General features: G+C 35.8%; 1 protein-coding gene across 3 annotated transcripts; it reads right to left on the reverse strand.

Moving 5' to 3' along the window:
- Positions 1-1,888: 1,888 nt before the first annotated feature.
- Positions 1,889-15,895, reverse strand: LOC144964263 (wolframin-like). Of its 3 annotated transcripts, none has more exons than XM_078898341.1 (6): positions 15,773-15,895; positions 10,564-10,779; positions 9,517-9,717; positions 8,888-9,027; positions 7,089-7,316; positions 1,889-5,360 (listed from the first exon to the last, which is right to left on the reverse strand). In XM_078898341.1, exons 1-6 carry the CDS (start codon positions 15,855-15,857, stop codon positions 3,852-3,854), a joined length of 2,379 nt encoding a protein of 792 aa, XP_078754467.1. In that variant the 5' UTR covers positions 15,858-15,895; the 3' UTR covers positions 1,889-3,851. The 3 variants fall into 3 exon arrangements, with proteins under 3 accessions (XP_078754467.1, XP_078754469.1, XP_078754468.1); XM_078898343.1 differs by lacking the exon at positions 15,773-15,895 and adding an exon at positions 12,442-12,620; XM_078898342.1 differs by lacking the exon at positions 15,773-15,895 and adding an exon at positions 12,153-12,308.
- Positions 15,896-17,145: the final 1,250 nt, after the last annotated feature.

Consider the following 17,145-nt stretch of genomic DNA (forward strand, 5'->3'; position numbering starts at 1 on the left):
TCAAATGTTTACAACGTAAAATATATCTAAAACTAAAAGCATAGTAGACATAGCAGAGATGATTAACATTGAAAAAAATATTATCTCTCAAAAAAAAGCAATTATACATTTAACTCTCAACTAATAATCCCCATCAGGACCAGGAATAACTGAGCAATGTCAATCTAGAACAAACCAAACAAAGAAATAATAATAGCTAAATGGAAAGGGAAAATACATGGAAGACACGGCATAGTGAGCTCTCCGCCATCATGGCTTTAAATCTGTCTCAAAATAGAACTGTTTAATTTAAAGACTTTATGAGTCAAAGAGACTCAATGTTCAAGTCACTTTGGTTAATCATCTTCATATAAATATTTTCTTCAAACATTTTTTTAAAAAATGACATTCTCTTAATATGATTAATAAATGTAAATACATAAGGATGAAACGAAGCTTGAGGAAAAATAACGCCTGACAACAACTGTGAATTAATCTGTTGAAATAGGACAAGTCTGACATGTCAAACCTACATTTGAAAGAATGTTAATAAAAAAAAAAATTACTGATGGTCAAAATTACGTTGACAAGTTTGCTTTGAAAATATCTTCCTATGAGATGGGTATATTTGGGAATGTGCTAAAAATTTTCATTATGCCAAACTATCCGACGATGATACATCCAAATTTAACGGAAATATCTGCATGCTTCTCATTTTTATAACTTGAATAGTAAGATAAGCAAATTTTATGCACTTCATGATTCAACGTTCAATTTGAATTCACTACTTCTTCATGGAATATCCTCAGTGGTGAATAGATAACTTGATGTCAGATCTAAGAATATAAGAGAGGATGAAAACCACAACATCCAGAAGATTGAATGGGCCGTGGCTCACAATCATTTGTTCCAGCTCCAATAAGATCGCATCTTATTCTCAGATGAGTCATTTCAAACTTTCATTTGTCGACGAAAGACTACACATATGGCAAAGGGATGGAGAGCACTTCTCTACTAAATGTGTTGTTAGATTATTCCTTATGAAATTATCTTTACATTACTAATATCAGACCTGCCGTTCATACCGATTAATCGGTATCATACCGATTTGCAAGACCTTTTTTTCGTATTTACCGATTTCCCGATTTACTTGCCGATCGTACCGATTTCCTGATCTGCATGCCGATCGTACAGATTTCACCAAGTGACCAAGGGCCCGCAGCCCTCCACCCCTCTCTTTTACGTTTACTTTGTGCTTTACGTTGCACGTTAAAATTTTCAAGTCTCGTGAACTTTGACCTGTCCCGCGATACCTCGATAGATCACATGACGTAGCGAGCCTCTTTGTGATGCCCTCACACAGATAGAAAACACACAAGGCGCGTTATTTAGTTTTCATTTCCTTTGTGAAGCGACAGCGAGCTGTACTGGTAAACCACCGCGGTCCCTGGCTTCTGACTCGTTACCAAGTGCCACCATCTTTAAATAAGTTAGTAGTCCGATTGCCAGATTGGCGTTGTGCGTGCCATTTTGGGTGTTGGGGAAAAATAAGGGGGGGGGGGGGGGGGAGGTTGTGACGCTTTGGTTAGTTTGAGTGACAAGTGTCAAATTGTGACACCCTAGCTCACTTCATGAAAGGTTTGTGTGTTCTGCCTCACAGTAATGCAGATTCAGAACGGATTTTTTCTCTTGTCAGGAAAAATAAGACAGAACAGAGAGCCAGCATGTCTCGGGATCTTCTGACAGATATTCTGCAAGTTAAAACAAAAATGTTGTCGAGAGCAGAGTGTTGCTATTCATTCTGTCCTTCTGATCAGCTGATCAAAAAGAAATAGCTTTTAAAACAATCAAAGTTTATAGCAGGGAGTATGGTGGAGTGTTCATGTAGTTGATTGTAAATAGACACATCTTTTTATAACTTTATCAGTGAATTTGTTTTAGTATTTCTATTGAACTATTGTCGCAATATTATTTTATGGTGGTGGGAGAAAGAGACATGTGAAGGAATGAACTACTCGCAATATTATTTGGTGGTAGAGAGAGAGAGGGAACAAACAGTTACATTTTATTTGATATTCAGATAACGGAAAAGGATTAATTCACATCTCAAGGACCAACATATGTAGACGATCTATGTCTAGCGCATCATGTCATCACAACTGTTGCAGAATTAGGTGAGTAGCCCAACCATTGGATAATTTTACGTCTCAAACTGATTTTTTTCCCCAGATACTGATCTTTTTACAATGTCATACTGATTTCCTTTTTCGTGAAGTGGCAGGTCTGTAATATTTTCATCAACCTTTAACAATCTTTCATTCACCACTTATAAGAATTTGTCAACTTAATTTTGATGCTCAGTTTATAAATGATTCACTTTCACACGCTGTAATATATACATGATAAAAATATTTAAATTCATATAAAAAACCACAGCCCACGCATTTGATTTATGTAAAAATTAGTAAAATAAAATAAAAATTAATATAAGTATTTTAATGTACAGGATTATATGGAACAATAAGAATAATTCGTTTGTCTGTTGTTTTCGTTTTCATGGGTTTTACGGCACTTGTGACACATTTAGGTCATTCAAAAGCCAGTAAAAAGAAAGAAAAGGGGTAGTCAAAAATTCTAGACTTACAATAAAAAGCATACGAGAAAAAATAAGACAAAGAGGGATGGTTCAAATAAGGAACAATGTAGATTCCTAGAGCATACTTTCAGTAATTAGTTTGAGATCATCTAAAAGTTTCATCCTAATGTCCCCATTAGGAGGAATACACTCAAATGTTTACAAATCATAAAAAATATAACAGTACATAATAGAGAGATGACTTACAAGGAATGAAAAAATATCACCTCCTAAGACTGTAACTATACATTTGATTGTTCCCTCTCAGTCGAGGATTCCGGCAAAGGGCCAGGACAAAACCAAGTAATCTCATTACAAGACAAAGACAGAAAGCTAGTTGGAAAACAGATATAGGAGAATAGAAGACACAGTATGTACCCACCGGGATAAAAGACACCATCCAGAAATAATTCGTTTCATTCATGACAATTTGTAAATTATGAAAATTAAGTATCCCCCAAAAAATCAAAAAAATTACAGTTGAATAATTGTGACATGCAACAAAACATAATGACTGTAGATTAATACTACCCTGTCTATATTATTCTATTTGATACTTATAGCAGGAAAGAACAATAAATTGAATAGCTCATCAATCACTTTGAAAAAGATTTTTGCATAAATGAATCAGAGACGCCAACTTTTAATTTGGCTCAAAACCCGGATTTTTTTTTTGCTCCAGACCGGATTTTTTTCCAGTGAAACCGGAGTTTTGGCATCACTGAATGAATTAAGAGTAGAAGCTGAGGGATAACTTCAAATTGAAGAAAAAAACATTATTCCCAAACATTAAGGAAAAAAATCAGCTGACTGTAATTAACGTTCCAAAGCAGTTTTAGTAGCACATGAACATTTTTTCTGTTATGATGAAGCTGAGTTATGATTTTCCAAGTTTGACTCCAAGACAATAAAAAATAAAGACGAGAAAGTTCAAATCTAAATAACATTAACACGAGTGGTTGATTTCAACTTATGGATTAAGATAATATTAGCAAATAGGCCTGCATCTATCATGTGTCAGTCGTAGTATATGACAAATTTACAAATTTGTTCCTAAAATGTTAGGCATAAAAAAAGAATATAAATAATAAAATTGCAAAGTTTAGAAAATAAATCATCTCAAATCAATGACAAATCTTATTTTTCAAATCAATTTCAAATTGCTATGCTACAATAGTTAGAAGAATCAGTTCTGAAAATCTAACAATCAGTTTTCTTTCTTCATTTTATTTTATAATCAGTCTTTACTATAAGACAAGACAGGGAAGAAGGCAAAATTGACGGTGACTGAAACAGCCTCTTCAATAAGGTCAATGATAAACTCTTCATCGATATCTTGCACCTCCTCTGTATATAGAAGAGAATGACTTGTGCAGTTAAGAGATTTCATTTTTAAAACTGGTGATGCAGTGCCAACATCGATCAACTTCCCCATGAACTCAATACGATCACCTGGTATCATGTTCATTAATTTGTTTTCAAAGGAAGACCCAGCATGCAACTGTACTGAAATGTCATCAACTTTTACTTGGACAGAAAAAGAATACTGATCATAATCGTTCAGGTGGCAATAACGCCCAGAGGCATCCAAAATTTCACATTTCTTAAATTCTCTCTCCGTCATGTTTGACTGGTCACAATCTGGTAATGGCTTGCCATAGAGACATCTCATAGGAATCGACAGAAATCCAGGTAGAGCTTTGACAAGGGTTTCAACATTATTTTCTACACCTGTGATTTGAACTTGTTCTATTGTACCACTCCAATGAGCTTTCATACCCAGAAAATCATGACAGTCTTTCTGATACTTGGCAATAAACTTTTCTTCCTGAGGAATACACAGCGCTTTGTAATCTTGCCAGTCAACTGTCACAACCTTAGAAGGCGTAGCAAAAGATGTGTGAATGAATAATAGAGGAACTGCAGCCAGTATGGCAAAGCCAATCATGACAGACTTTTTAACTTTTACCATTGTGGGTGACAGTTTCTTCTCACCTAGGAACAATTCAGTTTTTGCCAGTACCAGAGGAACAGCCAAAAACATACCAGTGATAGCAATTTTACCAACAGTATCAGTGAAAATGATTTTGTAGATAATAAAGCAAACAACAAATAAAGACAAAAGAGGAAACAACAGCGGTAGAAAAAGGTAAATAAGACTTACTTTAACAATGTCAAACAAAGTTGTGTAGGGAAAGACAGCAGTGGAAATACTGAACCAGAAGTAACACACAAGATGCGGGATCACAATCTTGTAGATACCAGACCAGGAATCTTTCATGGCCAGCCGAGCCAGAAGTAAGGGAATAAGCATGTAAACAATAGAAGGAAAACTAATATTGAAAGTAAATCCAAATCCCATGGGGAGTGTGACAAAAGGAGAGTAAATGTATTTGATGAATGGAATATGAGGGAAGCTGGCCAGGTAGACAGGTAAGGATGCAAAAAAGTGAGAGGCAAGAGCAAAGAGGGTGATAAAATCATGTGTGTCCGAAAGCGCGTAGAAGCAAAACATTGTCATCACCATGCTTGCTACAAATAATCCTGCTGTTGGGATGTAGACCTTGTTGCTGAGTGAGAAACTGATCACCATGGCCACCAGAGATGAGAAGAAAATCAGATATGGGGTAAGAGAATTCCATGAGTATTGGGAGGCTGTACTGTTCAAATCCAATCCTGTGTCAAATTGTTGCAGCATAGATGCCAGGTTGTCAGAATCTTTCTTCTTGCGTCGCTTATAAAACATCTGTGGAACAATTGGAATAATAAAATTAAGAAAAGAGCAATTTCCGGAGCCAGAAACCAGACAATCATGTATCATACATACGTGCCTACTCGAAAATTTCAAAATCAGTGACCATAATACATAATAAATAAATTGAGCTTTATATAGCGCAATATCCTCTAAATGTGCTCAAAGCGCTTTACAAGGGGTCCCTGGTCAACAGCAACATTTAACATGTAGGACGGGACATGATGCCTGTTGGGCGATGTTACAATTTTTCTGTAACGGCCAGGTACTCATTTTACACCTGATTACGGTGAGAGAATGTGAGTAAAGAGCCTTTTCCAAGGACTCAACTATGCACCGAGCGCGAGGCTCGAACCCAGGACCTTCCGATCCAAAAGCGAGTGTCATACCACTAGACCACATAGCCGTACAAAAATGTACCATCACAAAATTAATCAGTAATAAATGGTAAAATTTCAGTGCTATTATAACCAAACAAACAAAAATGTTGCATACAACCTTTTATACATAAAATAAATTTTGTTGTTGATGCCACCATTATGAGTTAGCAACCGACTTAGCTATCATGTGCATGAACTAAGTAAGCGGTAGCCTTTATAACTTTAAGGGAACATATTTTTCTTGTTAAACTGCAGTAAAAAAAAAATCTCTATCAATGCCACCAAATTGCTGTGAAATCAAAATCAGTAATATTTCTTCCATTTCCGTAATTGTCACCTAATTTCCATAACAATTAGGGAAAATCCGTAAAACTAGGCAAGTAGGATCATATTGATTGGGAGTGAAAATTAATTTTTTTATTATAATACATACCTCAAATCTCTGAAAACAGGGGTTTTCTTTACAGTTTTTATTCTCCAACCCCCCTAGATTATTATAGAATAATTACTATCAAAGATATCTGAATAAGTTTTACAAATAATTTAAAGTATTGTTTGTTTTTGTTCTTGAGCGCATTGTGGCGCTTACAACACTAAGGTTATTTCGGCGCCAATAAAAAGGACGATAACATTACAGTCAAAAGTTTAGATCCTGCTAACATTCACATTGAAAATAAAAATGGACAAAGGGATGGTGTCATTCAGTGTGACATAAGTTGTGTTTACACATTCCAGCTAATTACACAAGATGAATTCATTAATAACCGTGACAAGTAATAATAATGGTTTTAAAAATATTTGAGCATTTATATAGCGCAATATCCACTTAACGTGCTCAATGCGCTTTACAAGGGGTCCCTGGTCAACAGCAACATTTAACATGTAGGACGAGACATGACGCCTGTTAGGCGATATTACAATTTTTCGGACAAAGACAACGCTGTTAACGGCCAGGTACTCATTTTACACCTGAGTACGGTGAGAGAATGTGAGTAAAGAGTCTTTTCCAAGGACTCAACTATGCGCCGAGCGAGGCTCGAACCCTGGACCTTCCGATCCGAAAGCGAGTGTCATACCACTAGACCACATAGCCGCACAAGCTTCACAATCAGTGATACATCTGATTGGCTTTCAAATGGTTGAGGAGAGATAATGTTGTTTGGTCGGGAAGGAAGCACAGCCTACATCTATTATTAACAAATGTTCAAAATAAGACAAAGCAAAAACGAGGTTGATTGTTAGGCTGTTAAAAAAGTAGCCTGGAAATCTTATTCTGATATTGTTAATGGGCAGAACTCTGTCTGGTTATATATATACATACAATAAGTAAAAGCACACCTACCTGCAATGTGGTGATAATCATTATGGCCGTCGATATGTAGAATGCAACCAGTGGTACAATGAGCAGGACAAAACCCACATTGAGGAAAGAATAGAGGAAGATAGATAGAAGAAGATAAATCTGACCAGTGGGAATAAAAGAAAGAATGATTTTCATCCCTTTTTTGCTGGCAAACTCCAAAGTCTGATCCAAGACATCAGAGGCAGCTTCTTTTGGGTAAACTAGTACCTGTGGAAGAAATATAATTTCAAAAATTAATTTCCAATTGGTCACATTGCCTTTGCAAGATTTACCTCCTACCCTCGGGTGAAAAGCCTCAGTGTTGTAAAAGAAGTCACTTGGTCTTATCAAGAAAACTTGAAATAAGGGGGAAAATTTTGGAAAGCATTTTTTTTTTACATTAGATACAAAAATAAATAATAAATAAAGCCCCTTTATTCATCCCTAATTGAAAATTTGTCTTTAGGGTTTATTCCAAGGGAAGATTGGAATAACCCAGCATCAGCCACAGTGCAGCGACACAAACTGAGCTAGGGTGAGGTGACTTGCTCAAGGCCACACAGCGTAGCGAAGCAAAGCAAAGGCCAGACTGCTGAACCATGCTGCCCCAAGGCCAATTTACTGATGATAGAAATTAAGATCAATATTAACTTGAATATACATTATGAATTTGAATGCTTTGTAATTGTTTCATAAATAATGCATACAAAAAAATATCTCCCAGATTACTCTCATTCTTTCCAGGCAATGAAAAACTAACGATGAACAAAAAATAAATAAATAAATTGGTCTTAGAATCTAAAATTTCGCAATTTTCTATAACACAGCTGTTAAAACATTAATCCTAAAAATCTGTTTATTTGTCTTACTAGAGAAATACAGAAGACGTTTTCCAATGGATTTATTCAATAATCAAATTGATGAACATAACTGCAACTGCAAGGCCATATTCTAATATAGTTTCTAAATTCAGTTCCTGGACACTTTCTGAAAAGATGGCTACACTTATGGTGAGATAGGGAGGGAACCATACATGGCTATGATGTTCTGGGGTCAGGGTTGCCAATTCAGGATGCAAAAATTTACTGATCCTTTAAGCAGACACATTGACGGACTCCTTTCTGAGTGCTGAACTCCAGTAAAATGACATGTAGTTACTTTTCTCCCATTTAGCAGGTGATTTGATAATACACTGAGGGTTTATAAGATACTGAATTCCGTAAATATAAGGAAAATTGGCAACCTTGTGAGGTCTTTTTTTTTTTTCAAAACAATTTATTCTGCATTATGTATCATAATTAAATAAAAGAACTTATTATTTTTATTATATTTATTTTTCATGCATTTTTTTACAGTGGTTCCATGTGGAAGAGGGGGACCAATTAAAAGGAACACACTCAAAAGTTCACAAAATATATTCAAAACTAAAACTTTAACAGCACACAACACAGAGAGATGATCAACGAGGGGAAAAAATATCATCTCTCAAAACTTATACTATACATTTGACTGTTTCCCCAGGGCCAGGACTGGGCTAAGTAATCTCATTCCAAGGCAAGAACAGAGACAGCCTCGAAAAGGAAAACAGATACGCAGGAATAGAAAACAAAGCAATGGTGGCCTCTCCGTCCTCAACGGAAAGTCAAAAAGACCCCAACTATGCTCTACATCTCTCTTGTCTCATCCATTGATAGAGTATACATCTGCTATCATGATATATAGTATCGAGATCAATGTAAAATGTACAAACCTTTCATCCACATTGACTCTCTCTGACATTAATGCTTCCCCAAACTTACCCGTCTGGCATAACTTGACGACTGGTAATCAGCAGATGAGTCACCAACTTCACTAGAGGTCAAAGTAAGAGTGCCTTGAATCTTCTGAGATAAAACACCCACAAATTCATTTTCTGTTATGGAGGATCCAATTTTCTTCACTGTGGGTTACAAATAGATTTTTTTTTTCTTAATAGCATCAAAGCGTATGAAAGGTGAAAAATAGAAGAAAAAAAACATTGTTTGATTTGTTTTTTTCTTTTTAAGGGTTAAATCTATCTTTTTGGGTCGATCTCAAAGTAGCATGATATAAACCAGAATAAAGCCAGAGTGCAGCACTGCAAAGTGATATAAAAGTGCTAAGTCTCTTGATAAAGAAAAACATGATATGAGAGAACTCAAACCTAGATCCCCTTAAGTTAGTAGTAATGTCTTATTCATTCAGTGATCTCACCCCCTAAATACTGTGCTGAAAATAAAAGCATATTTTTATCTTCAGTCAAGTTTGAAAATTTGATTTCAAGAACATGACTACACAGCTGATTTTTTTAATGAAAAAAAAAGAAAAAGCAAGTACAGAAACTATGGATTTTATTCAAAACATCTGAGAAGTATCACATTTCGTATTTTAAAAAATTAATAGTACATACCAGCAGCAGTCATCAACTTGCGCTGTCTGTCATCCAGAACAGGTAGTTTGTTTATGGCCTCCAGGTACTGATCCTGAGAAAGACTGGCCTGAGATGGATTTAAAATGCTAAACATCTTTCTGGATGCATTACGAACTTTCTTCTCTGCTGCTGTTGTATTCAGACACCACACAATCTCCTCTTTTTTCTCATCAGCAGTTCCTGTGTGAGTGTGTGTGTAAAAAATACATTTTATAAATTTATGCTTTACATTTGAAAATTTACTAAATATAGTCATTGATATGCAAAATGTTTTTTTTTTTTTTTTAAAAAGCCAGTTTATTAAGAATCAATTAAACTAGACTTTCTGCTACTCAGAATGATGTTTACTTGTCCTGATGACAAGGTCTGTAGTTCTATCAAATAAATAAATGAATTAATTAATTAATATATGCATTCCGTCAGAGCCTGCCTAGCAACAGCTGAAATTTTACTTTTGATTTCAACATTAACTCACAAATTTCTTTGGATATATGGCATTTCCATGGTTGGAGCAGGAAATCATAAAATGTTTTCATCACATTCTAAATATGCAAGTGTCATAAGCTGTACCGCACTTGGTTTTGTTTTAAAAATAATTGTTAAATTGGACCGAGAGCTTGCATCCTTTTCACTGGATGCTAAAAATGATATGTACATGAATAAGTACCTGGTTTTAGGCAATGAGGCAATTACACGTGACCACTACAGTATAAGATGCTTTCATGTAGCCTGCTAAGGTGATAAATAGAATATTGTGAAGCACATTGAGTATTACCGGTTTAACCAAATTCAATTAGCTTCAAACTAATTAAGCACAGAATGTCTATAGGACCACTGAGCTTGCATTAAATTTTCTTCCCTTTTATTATTTTCATTTGCCAGTTTTCACTTTCCCCATGTCTTGTTTTTTCATATCTTCAAAGCATAATGATGAGCAATAAAAACAAGATTACAACAACAAAGAAAACACTGAATAAAACAATGCGCTATAAAACGACAAAAGTAAGACTTTTAATGTTGACTTACCAAGGCCTGTGGCTAAACAGTGTTTGAGTTTTTCAGTGGCCTCCTCATTGCCTTGTCTTGAAGCTTCAATAAGCCAATCTACCGCCTTTTCTCCGTTGTTTTGCCTGTCTATATCAGAGTCTGCAAGTTTCAGATAATACAATCCCAAGGCCAACTGACTATTCTCTGATCCATTCTCCGCTTCCTTTATCCATTCCTCCAAGGGAGGTGTTCCATCTGAAAAAAAAAAACAATATATATATAATATATAATATTATATTTATAGTTTGAAAACTAAAAATCTCAAATATCAAAGTGTTCCAGAGTCTCAATACAGTTGTAGTTCAATCCCATCACCATTTTGTTTTCTCTTTTTGCTGTGGACACTTGTTCTGTTCCTGAGCAAGAGATTGTGTTTCTTTTTTTTTCTTTTTGGATCTCATCATTTCTTGATACTAAGCATAACTTTTTTCTCTGATTATTTTCTCAGGGCTGCCAGGCAAGTTTGAAAAAATCCACTCCAACCAAGACATACACACCTTAAACAAGACAGTGCAGAGTAGATAGGGGGTTTACTGTGCAGATGAAATACATTAAACAAACAGGGTTGCTAATTCAGTAGGTAAAAATTCATTGAACTTTTTACACAAATACATTGACCGACCCCTGTCCAAGCGCTGAAGTCCCGTAAAAAGACATTATGTACTTACTTTTTCAGATGAGCAGGTGATTGGGAAATACACAGAGGGTTTATAACATACTGAATTGCGTAAATATACGGAAAATTGGCAACCTTAAACAAACTGAGCAAAGTCAATTTCAAAGCCCCCATCCATCCTCAAAATATACCCATCCACTTCCCCATATTACTGCAGTGTTGCTTCCAGCCACGCATTTTTGCAGTTTCTTGATCATCTGGCAGCCCTTTTTTCTATGTTTCTGAGCAAGATTCTTTCTTTCTTTCTTTTTTTTTTTTTTTTATTGGGTCTAAATGTTTGTCCTGCTCAGAGTAATATTTTTTTAATCTGATTATTTGCAATGTTTCTGAGTGAGGGATTTTTCTTTTTTTACAATCATGTTTTAGGATTTAAAAAGTCATTTCAGGATTACCTTAATCCCGTTATCTCCCTAGTTTATTCTTTGATGATTTAATGATAGTTACACAGGTTAAAGAAATCTGAGAGGTTCGGAATGTTGAATATGCTATTCAAAATTAATTCCATTACAATAAATTTCAATTTTTCGCTGGCTTTAGAGACCTATATGTTGACCTTAATTTAAAAAAAAAAAAATTTTTGGTTAAAAAGGGAAAGATTTTTACATTTGCAATTGATATCTACATTATAAACCTATGAAAGGCAAATTTAAAAAAAAACAAAAACAAAGTAGGGCTTGACAGAACTTGAACACACATCATCTATTATGACAGTCATTCTTAGACAGTCCAATTCAGCTACTCTTATCTATTATCAATGTGAGTGATGATGTTTATACATAGAGCAGCTCACCTTTCATAATATATGTTTTTGCATGTTTATTCATTTATTTGTTTGTTGGTTTGTATTTGTTTTGTTGCTGTTGACTATGTGGATGTTACAATTTTATTTTACCTTTGCCGTCTAACATTTTTTAGGCCTGCTTATCATGCATTCCACACTTGAAAAAGAATTCCACAATGTGAGAAATACGGATATTGATACAGGATCTTGCAATTTATTTCAATCTTTGATTTAGTTACCAACCAGTCACCATGATTCTAGTTCATTGACCAATAGTAGCCAACTAACAATAAAATCTATTGAACCAGACTCCTTAATCCATTTGTTAACGTTATGGCATTTGTGAATTCTCAAGAAAGTGCCATTGAAAAGAAGCCCTGCCTTCTTTTCACTAACTTACATGAATAGTGACCATTAATAAGAATTTCCAGTTCTCATCGCAAAAGCCTAAAGATGATCACCGTGTCAGATCGAGGTGGTTACTTGGTATGATGTCCTGTCGAGACTGACTTCTATGTAAAAAGTTTTGTATCAGGTAGGCCAGGGCGGTAACTATATTTCTTGGTACTGAGAAAGCTCAGGACCACTAGTACCGGTAACGTGACCGGAACTGGGAATTCCCGATATTATTTGTATTGAAAATAATCATTTCCCGGTAGTAATGATAATACGAGAGGTAGGATAGAAGGGAGAGTAGTTATATTGTTGGGGTTTTTTTAAATTGCTTTTCTTAGGGGGGGGGGGGGGGGGGGGGGGGGGGGGTTTGATTTGGGTTTTTTTTTCTTGGTTTTTCTTCTGGAGTTTTTGGGGGGGGGTGAAGAAAAAGGTTTAGTTTATATATTTTGTATTATTTTGTATTTTTTGTCGCACTATTTCGCTTACTTATTATTTATTTTTCACTTCATTCATTCAATGCTATAGCAGGTGGGAACCTGTTGGCTTCAGTCCCTCTCCCTCCCCTCATCAACAAAAACTTACTATCCCTCCCTGGCCATACAAACACTTCTCTCTCTCTCTCTAGTGCATTTTGGGTTATTGTTCTTATAGCCTATGTGTGACAACAAAAAACAATAGGACCTCTGCCTTATGGTGTCATCAATCACTACCTAAACCTTTCCTTCCCCATAAACTGTTTTCAACCGCAAGATATCTCGACACAAACAATGTGTGAGGCATACCAACGACACAGTACTGGTCTAGTACCGAGCTCTCATTGCTCTCTATATTTTCTTCTCCTTCCTCTTCATCTTATCAGAACACAGTACCAGTACTCCACTTCTAGGTCTCGAGAAATTACCAATAAGGCCAGTGCCGCTATTTCCCAAACTCAGTCTCGACACCACTCAGCACTATTGTCAGGTATGAAAGACCACAATAAGATCTGCATGATGATTTGGAGGTGTGAAATTTTGGATCCAATATCTGGAGGTAGAGTTTTTCTCTCACTTAATCGGAAAACCACATTGTACCAAAAAAATTGCTCTAAAAGACAAATTTCAGGTGTTTAATATTTCGTAGTGTTTTTATGCACCTCCGTTGACGGTGTATCTTAACGGATCATTTTTATACACCTCCGTCACGCATGCGCATTCCACCCAATTTCATTAGCGATATTGTGTTTCTTCATTTGGACATGGCGAAAGTTATATTGTGCCCATCTGAGGATGTCTTTGTTAATAAATTTATATAAAATATAATATTTAAAATCGAATATAAACAGAAATAGAGTTGCATTGAAGGTAAAATATGTTTTAGAAGACCTTATTAAATGTGATGACAGTTCAGGTGGCTCGTGCGCAGTGGACAAGCTGTCAGACTCCAACTTGAAGTACGGTTCGATTCAATGGTGACTTTTTTTTTTTTGGATTTTCTTTGTTTTTGTTTGCTTTTTTTTTCTTTCTTTTTTTTTTTCAAAAACTTTTTATCATTGTTTTTAAAAAATACTTCGATTTTATTATCTAAAATTATTTATTTATTTGAGATCAGTATTTGTGTGCCATGTTTCTTTTTACTTTTGATTTTTAAAATTATTGTTATTATTCTTTAATTTTTATATTGTACATCGGTAATCACTAAGCAGCGTGCTAAACTACAATCTAAAACTATTTAAACCTCTGACGTATGCAGCAACAACTTTAACCATCACGCCAACGGGAGGTGCATAAAAACGGTGCGTTTTTGTACACCTCCAATGGAGGTGTATAAAAACGGTGCGTTTTTGTACACCTTCAACGGAGGTGTATAAAAACGCCACCTTAATATTTATCATATTGGTTGACGATGATGCGGAATGGAAGAGAAATTTTCGATCTTACATAGAACGATTCATATTAACAGGAAGCGGAATTTTAGTGTTCGCTTTCAAGTTCGACAGCAAAGTCAAAATATAGGAATCTTCGTTCAGAGTGGGGGGGGGGGGGGGGGCACTGTTATGCTAGGTTTTAATGTTTATGTTATTCATCTAAGCAAACAACACAGAGAGTTGGCACATTTTAAGTAAGAATAACACCAACATCTATGATCAAAAGTCGAATAACATGCAGGTATTCTGATTTTAGCCAATAAAATAGACAGGTGCTGATTATCCATTGGAAAAGTGATGCCCTAGTTTAAAGTTTGGGTTAAAATTTGAAAACTTTTTTTTTTTGTTATTGCAGTGGATATCTGAATAGTTCTCGTATCATTTTAAAGAGCAGAAAAGCCAAGCTTTCTTTTAGTGTGATTGACATTGTAGGCATGTTCTATCAAATATTATAGTTATAGTTTGATGATTATTTTTTAATTACGTCATTTTAAAACGTTTGTTTTGTAATCTTTTTCAAAATTGAGGGTGCAAAAAGATAAAAAGAGAGCTCAACTCTAGATGATGTCTATGCCAAAGTTCATCAAGATTAAAGGTTCGCAGTTATTTATGTAGGCCGCCAGTTACCAGCGATCTTCTCTCCATGCTAAAGTCCCGTTACAACCTGAATCTGGAGGGTGTCGTCAAGTAGGTGAATTCCCAGTAACAGATTTTGTTGGAATTTGGAGCTTTTTTTGCAAGGCTGTCATTATCCCCAGACAGGTGTCTGGGGATAATGAAAAAAAAAAAAAGTGGCGGAACCAGGATTCGAACCCACAAAGTCGATTCTGGTAAAAATTCCAGGGCAGACAACTAAACCATTCGGCCATGACACCCACTTCGAAGTCGACGCATTGTGTATATGTGTAGAGTAACAACTGATTCAATGTTGGTTAATTTTATATTTTTATAGATATTTTATTAACTTTCCTTATTTCTACATGCATTTGGAAACATTCCATATTCTGGAATGTGGATAATTTTAAAGGAGCGGAGTTTCAAATATATGTCTGGGGATAACATTATCCCCAGACAGGTGTCTGGGGATAATCACAGTCACAGCCACAGCGTTTTTGCAATTGAAAAGTTAATATCTCTTACTCTTAGTAAATGGCCTTTTCGGTGCACAAATTTGCAGGTCTGATATCTGAACGCAATTATGTGCTTGTTTTAACATTGCATAGCGTTGGTTTGACTTGGACAGCATTTCCATCCACTTGTCACTTTAGTATTGAGCCCACCTTGGCCTTGGAACTTGGTAAAATCGATCGGTAAAAGTAAACGACCTGCCAGTTGATAAAGAGTTTCTGACGGTCAAGCAGCTTAGGCTTAAAATTGAATTATTGCAGCAATAATGGTATTGATAGGTAGTTTGTTTTTTTTAATGTACCTTTGTTTGTTGAATCCGATATATCTCCCTTCTCTTTAATTGTTGCATCCGAATCTGTCGGCTTCACAGCAGACAGCCCCTCCATTTTGTTTGAATCGACGGTCTGTGTTTGGTCATGTGACTTGCCTACACAGGTCGCAGTATCTTGTCTGTCTCGTCTTTCCGCATTCTTCCTTTGACTTTTGAGTGTGAGCAGCGGGTGTGGGCAGTAAAGCGCCACAAGTCACAAGTTGCATCGTGAATATTTAAAAGGAGAAAAAAAATTGCACTGATTTAATTTTGTGATTTTTTTTTCTGTTCCCTTCCTTTTATTAACAATTTCAAGCAGAAAGCAGCGAGCGCGCCACTGATAGACCTGCGCGTGCAGTAACACGCAATTAGAATTTAAGTGTTTTTTGCTTTATTTGTTATTACCAACATAATTGTCAATGCAGACGGATTTAATATATTATTATACTAGCCAATAACCAATGTGGGCTATTTGAAATGTTATTGTAATATGCATTGGCTTTTAAGTGTCATCCTCTTGATTGATTTGTTTCATTCGTCGTTCTGAGTGGTGTGTGTAGTTTGGCTATTAATGACATCTGTCACTTGTCTTGGAACAAACTCAAGGAATTTTTAGTGTGGTCAGTTGCCTGGTGGATAACACTGCACTTTGCACACTTTACCGCCTGCTGTGCGTCCTTTTTTTGTACTAACACTTACAATTACAATATCCGCGGATCCGCGGAAGTCGGGGATTTTAGGATTTTTACAGAAATTTTCCGCTGTTTTTGCCGTGTCAAACAGTTTCCGCTTAGTGGTAGTTCAGCTGAAAAATCACGGATATGTCTTGTGTCATTTTTTGACACCTCTGCTCAGCTGCATGATTTTTGGTGACACTCTCATGCCCATGACGTTAGTCTAGACACACTGGCGCCAGATGTGATAATGGCACAATACCCATGGTGGCCTTGGATAAAAAGATGATCGAAAGGGAAGGGGATGGAGCAAATAAGTGTTCATATTTTTGTACCCTTTAGCTTTGTACTTTGTACTCTTTATTTTATTTTGTTTGTTTGTGCTGAATTCAATTGAATTCAGCACAACTTATGTCAAATTACCAATTAAAATATAAAAAAAAGAATCAATCATATTGGTCTCTCTCTCTCTCTCTCTCTCTCTCTCTCTCTCTCTCTCTCTCTCTCTCTTTCTTTCTCTCTCTCTCTCTCTCTCTCTCTCTCTCTCCAAGGTTTGAGAGGTTTTTTTTGTCAAGATGAAGGTCATTTCAATCGATCGATATTTGAAGGTCGAGTTTTCTGGCCAAATTTTAAAATATGGGTTTTTCCAGATTACGGCAGAAATAGACTGTCGTCTTTTGAAACCATCTT

Source organism: Berghia stephanieae, chromosome 2 (assembly GCF_034508935.2).
Source record: "Berghia stephanieae isolate SIO BIC M18660-M18661 chromosome 2, UCSD_Bste_1.3, whole genome shotgun sequence".
In the NCBI taxonomy this organism is placed as follows: Eukaryota; Metazoa; Mollusca; class Gastropoda; order Nudibranchia; family Aeolidiidae; genus Berghia; species Berghia stephanieae.

Coding starts and splice junctions, on each gene's coding strand:
- LOC144964263 (XM_078898341.1), bottom strand. CDS start 15,857: ATGGAGGGGCTGTCTGCTGTGAAGCCGACAGATTCGGATGCAACAATT. Junction 10,780..15,772: donor ATCGGATTCAACAAACAAAG/GTACATTAAAAA, acceptor TTTTTTTTTCAG/ATGGAACACCTCCCTTGGAG. Junction 9,718..10,563: donor CTGTTTAGCCACAGGCCTTG/GTAAGTCAACAT, acceptor ACACTCACACAG/GAACTGCTGATGAGAAAAAA.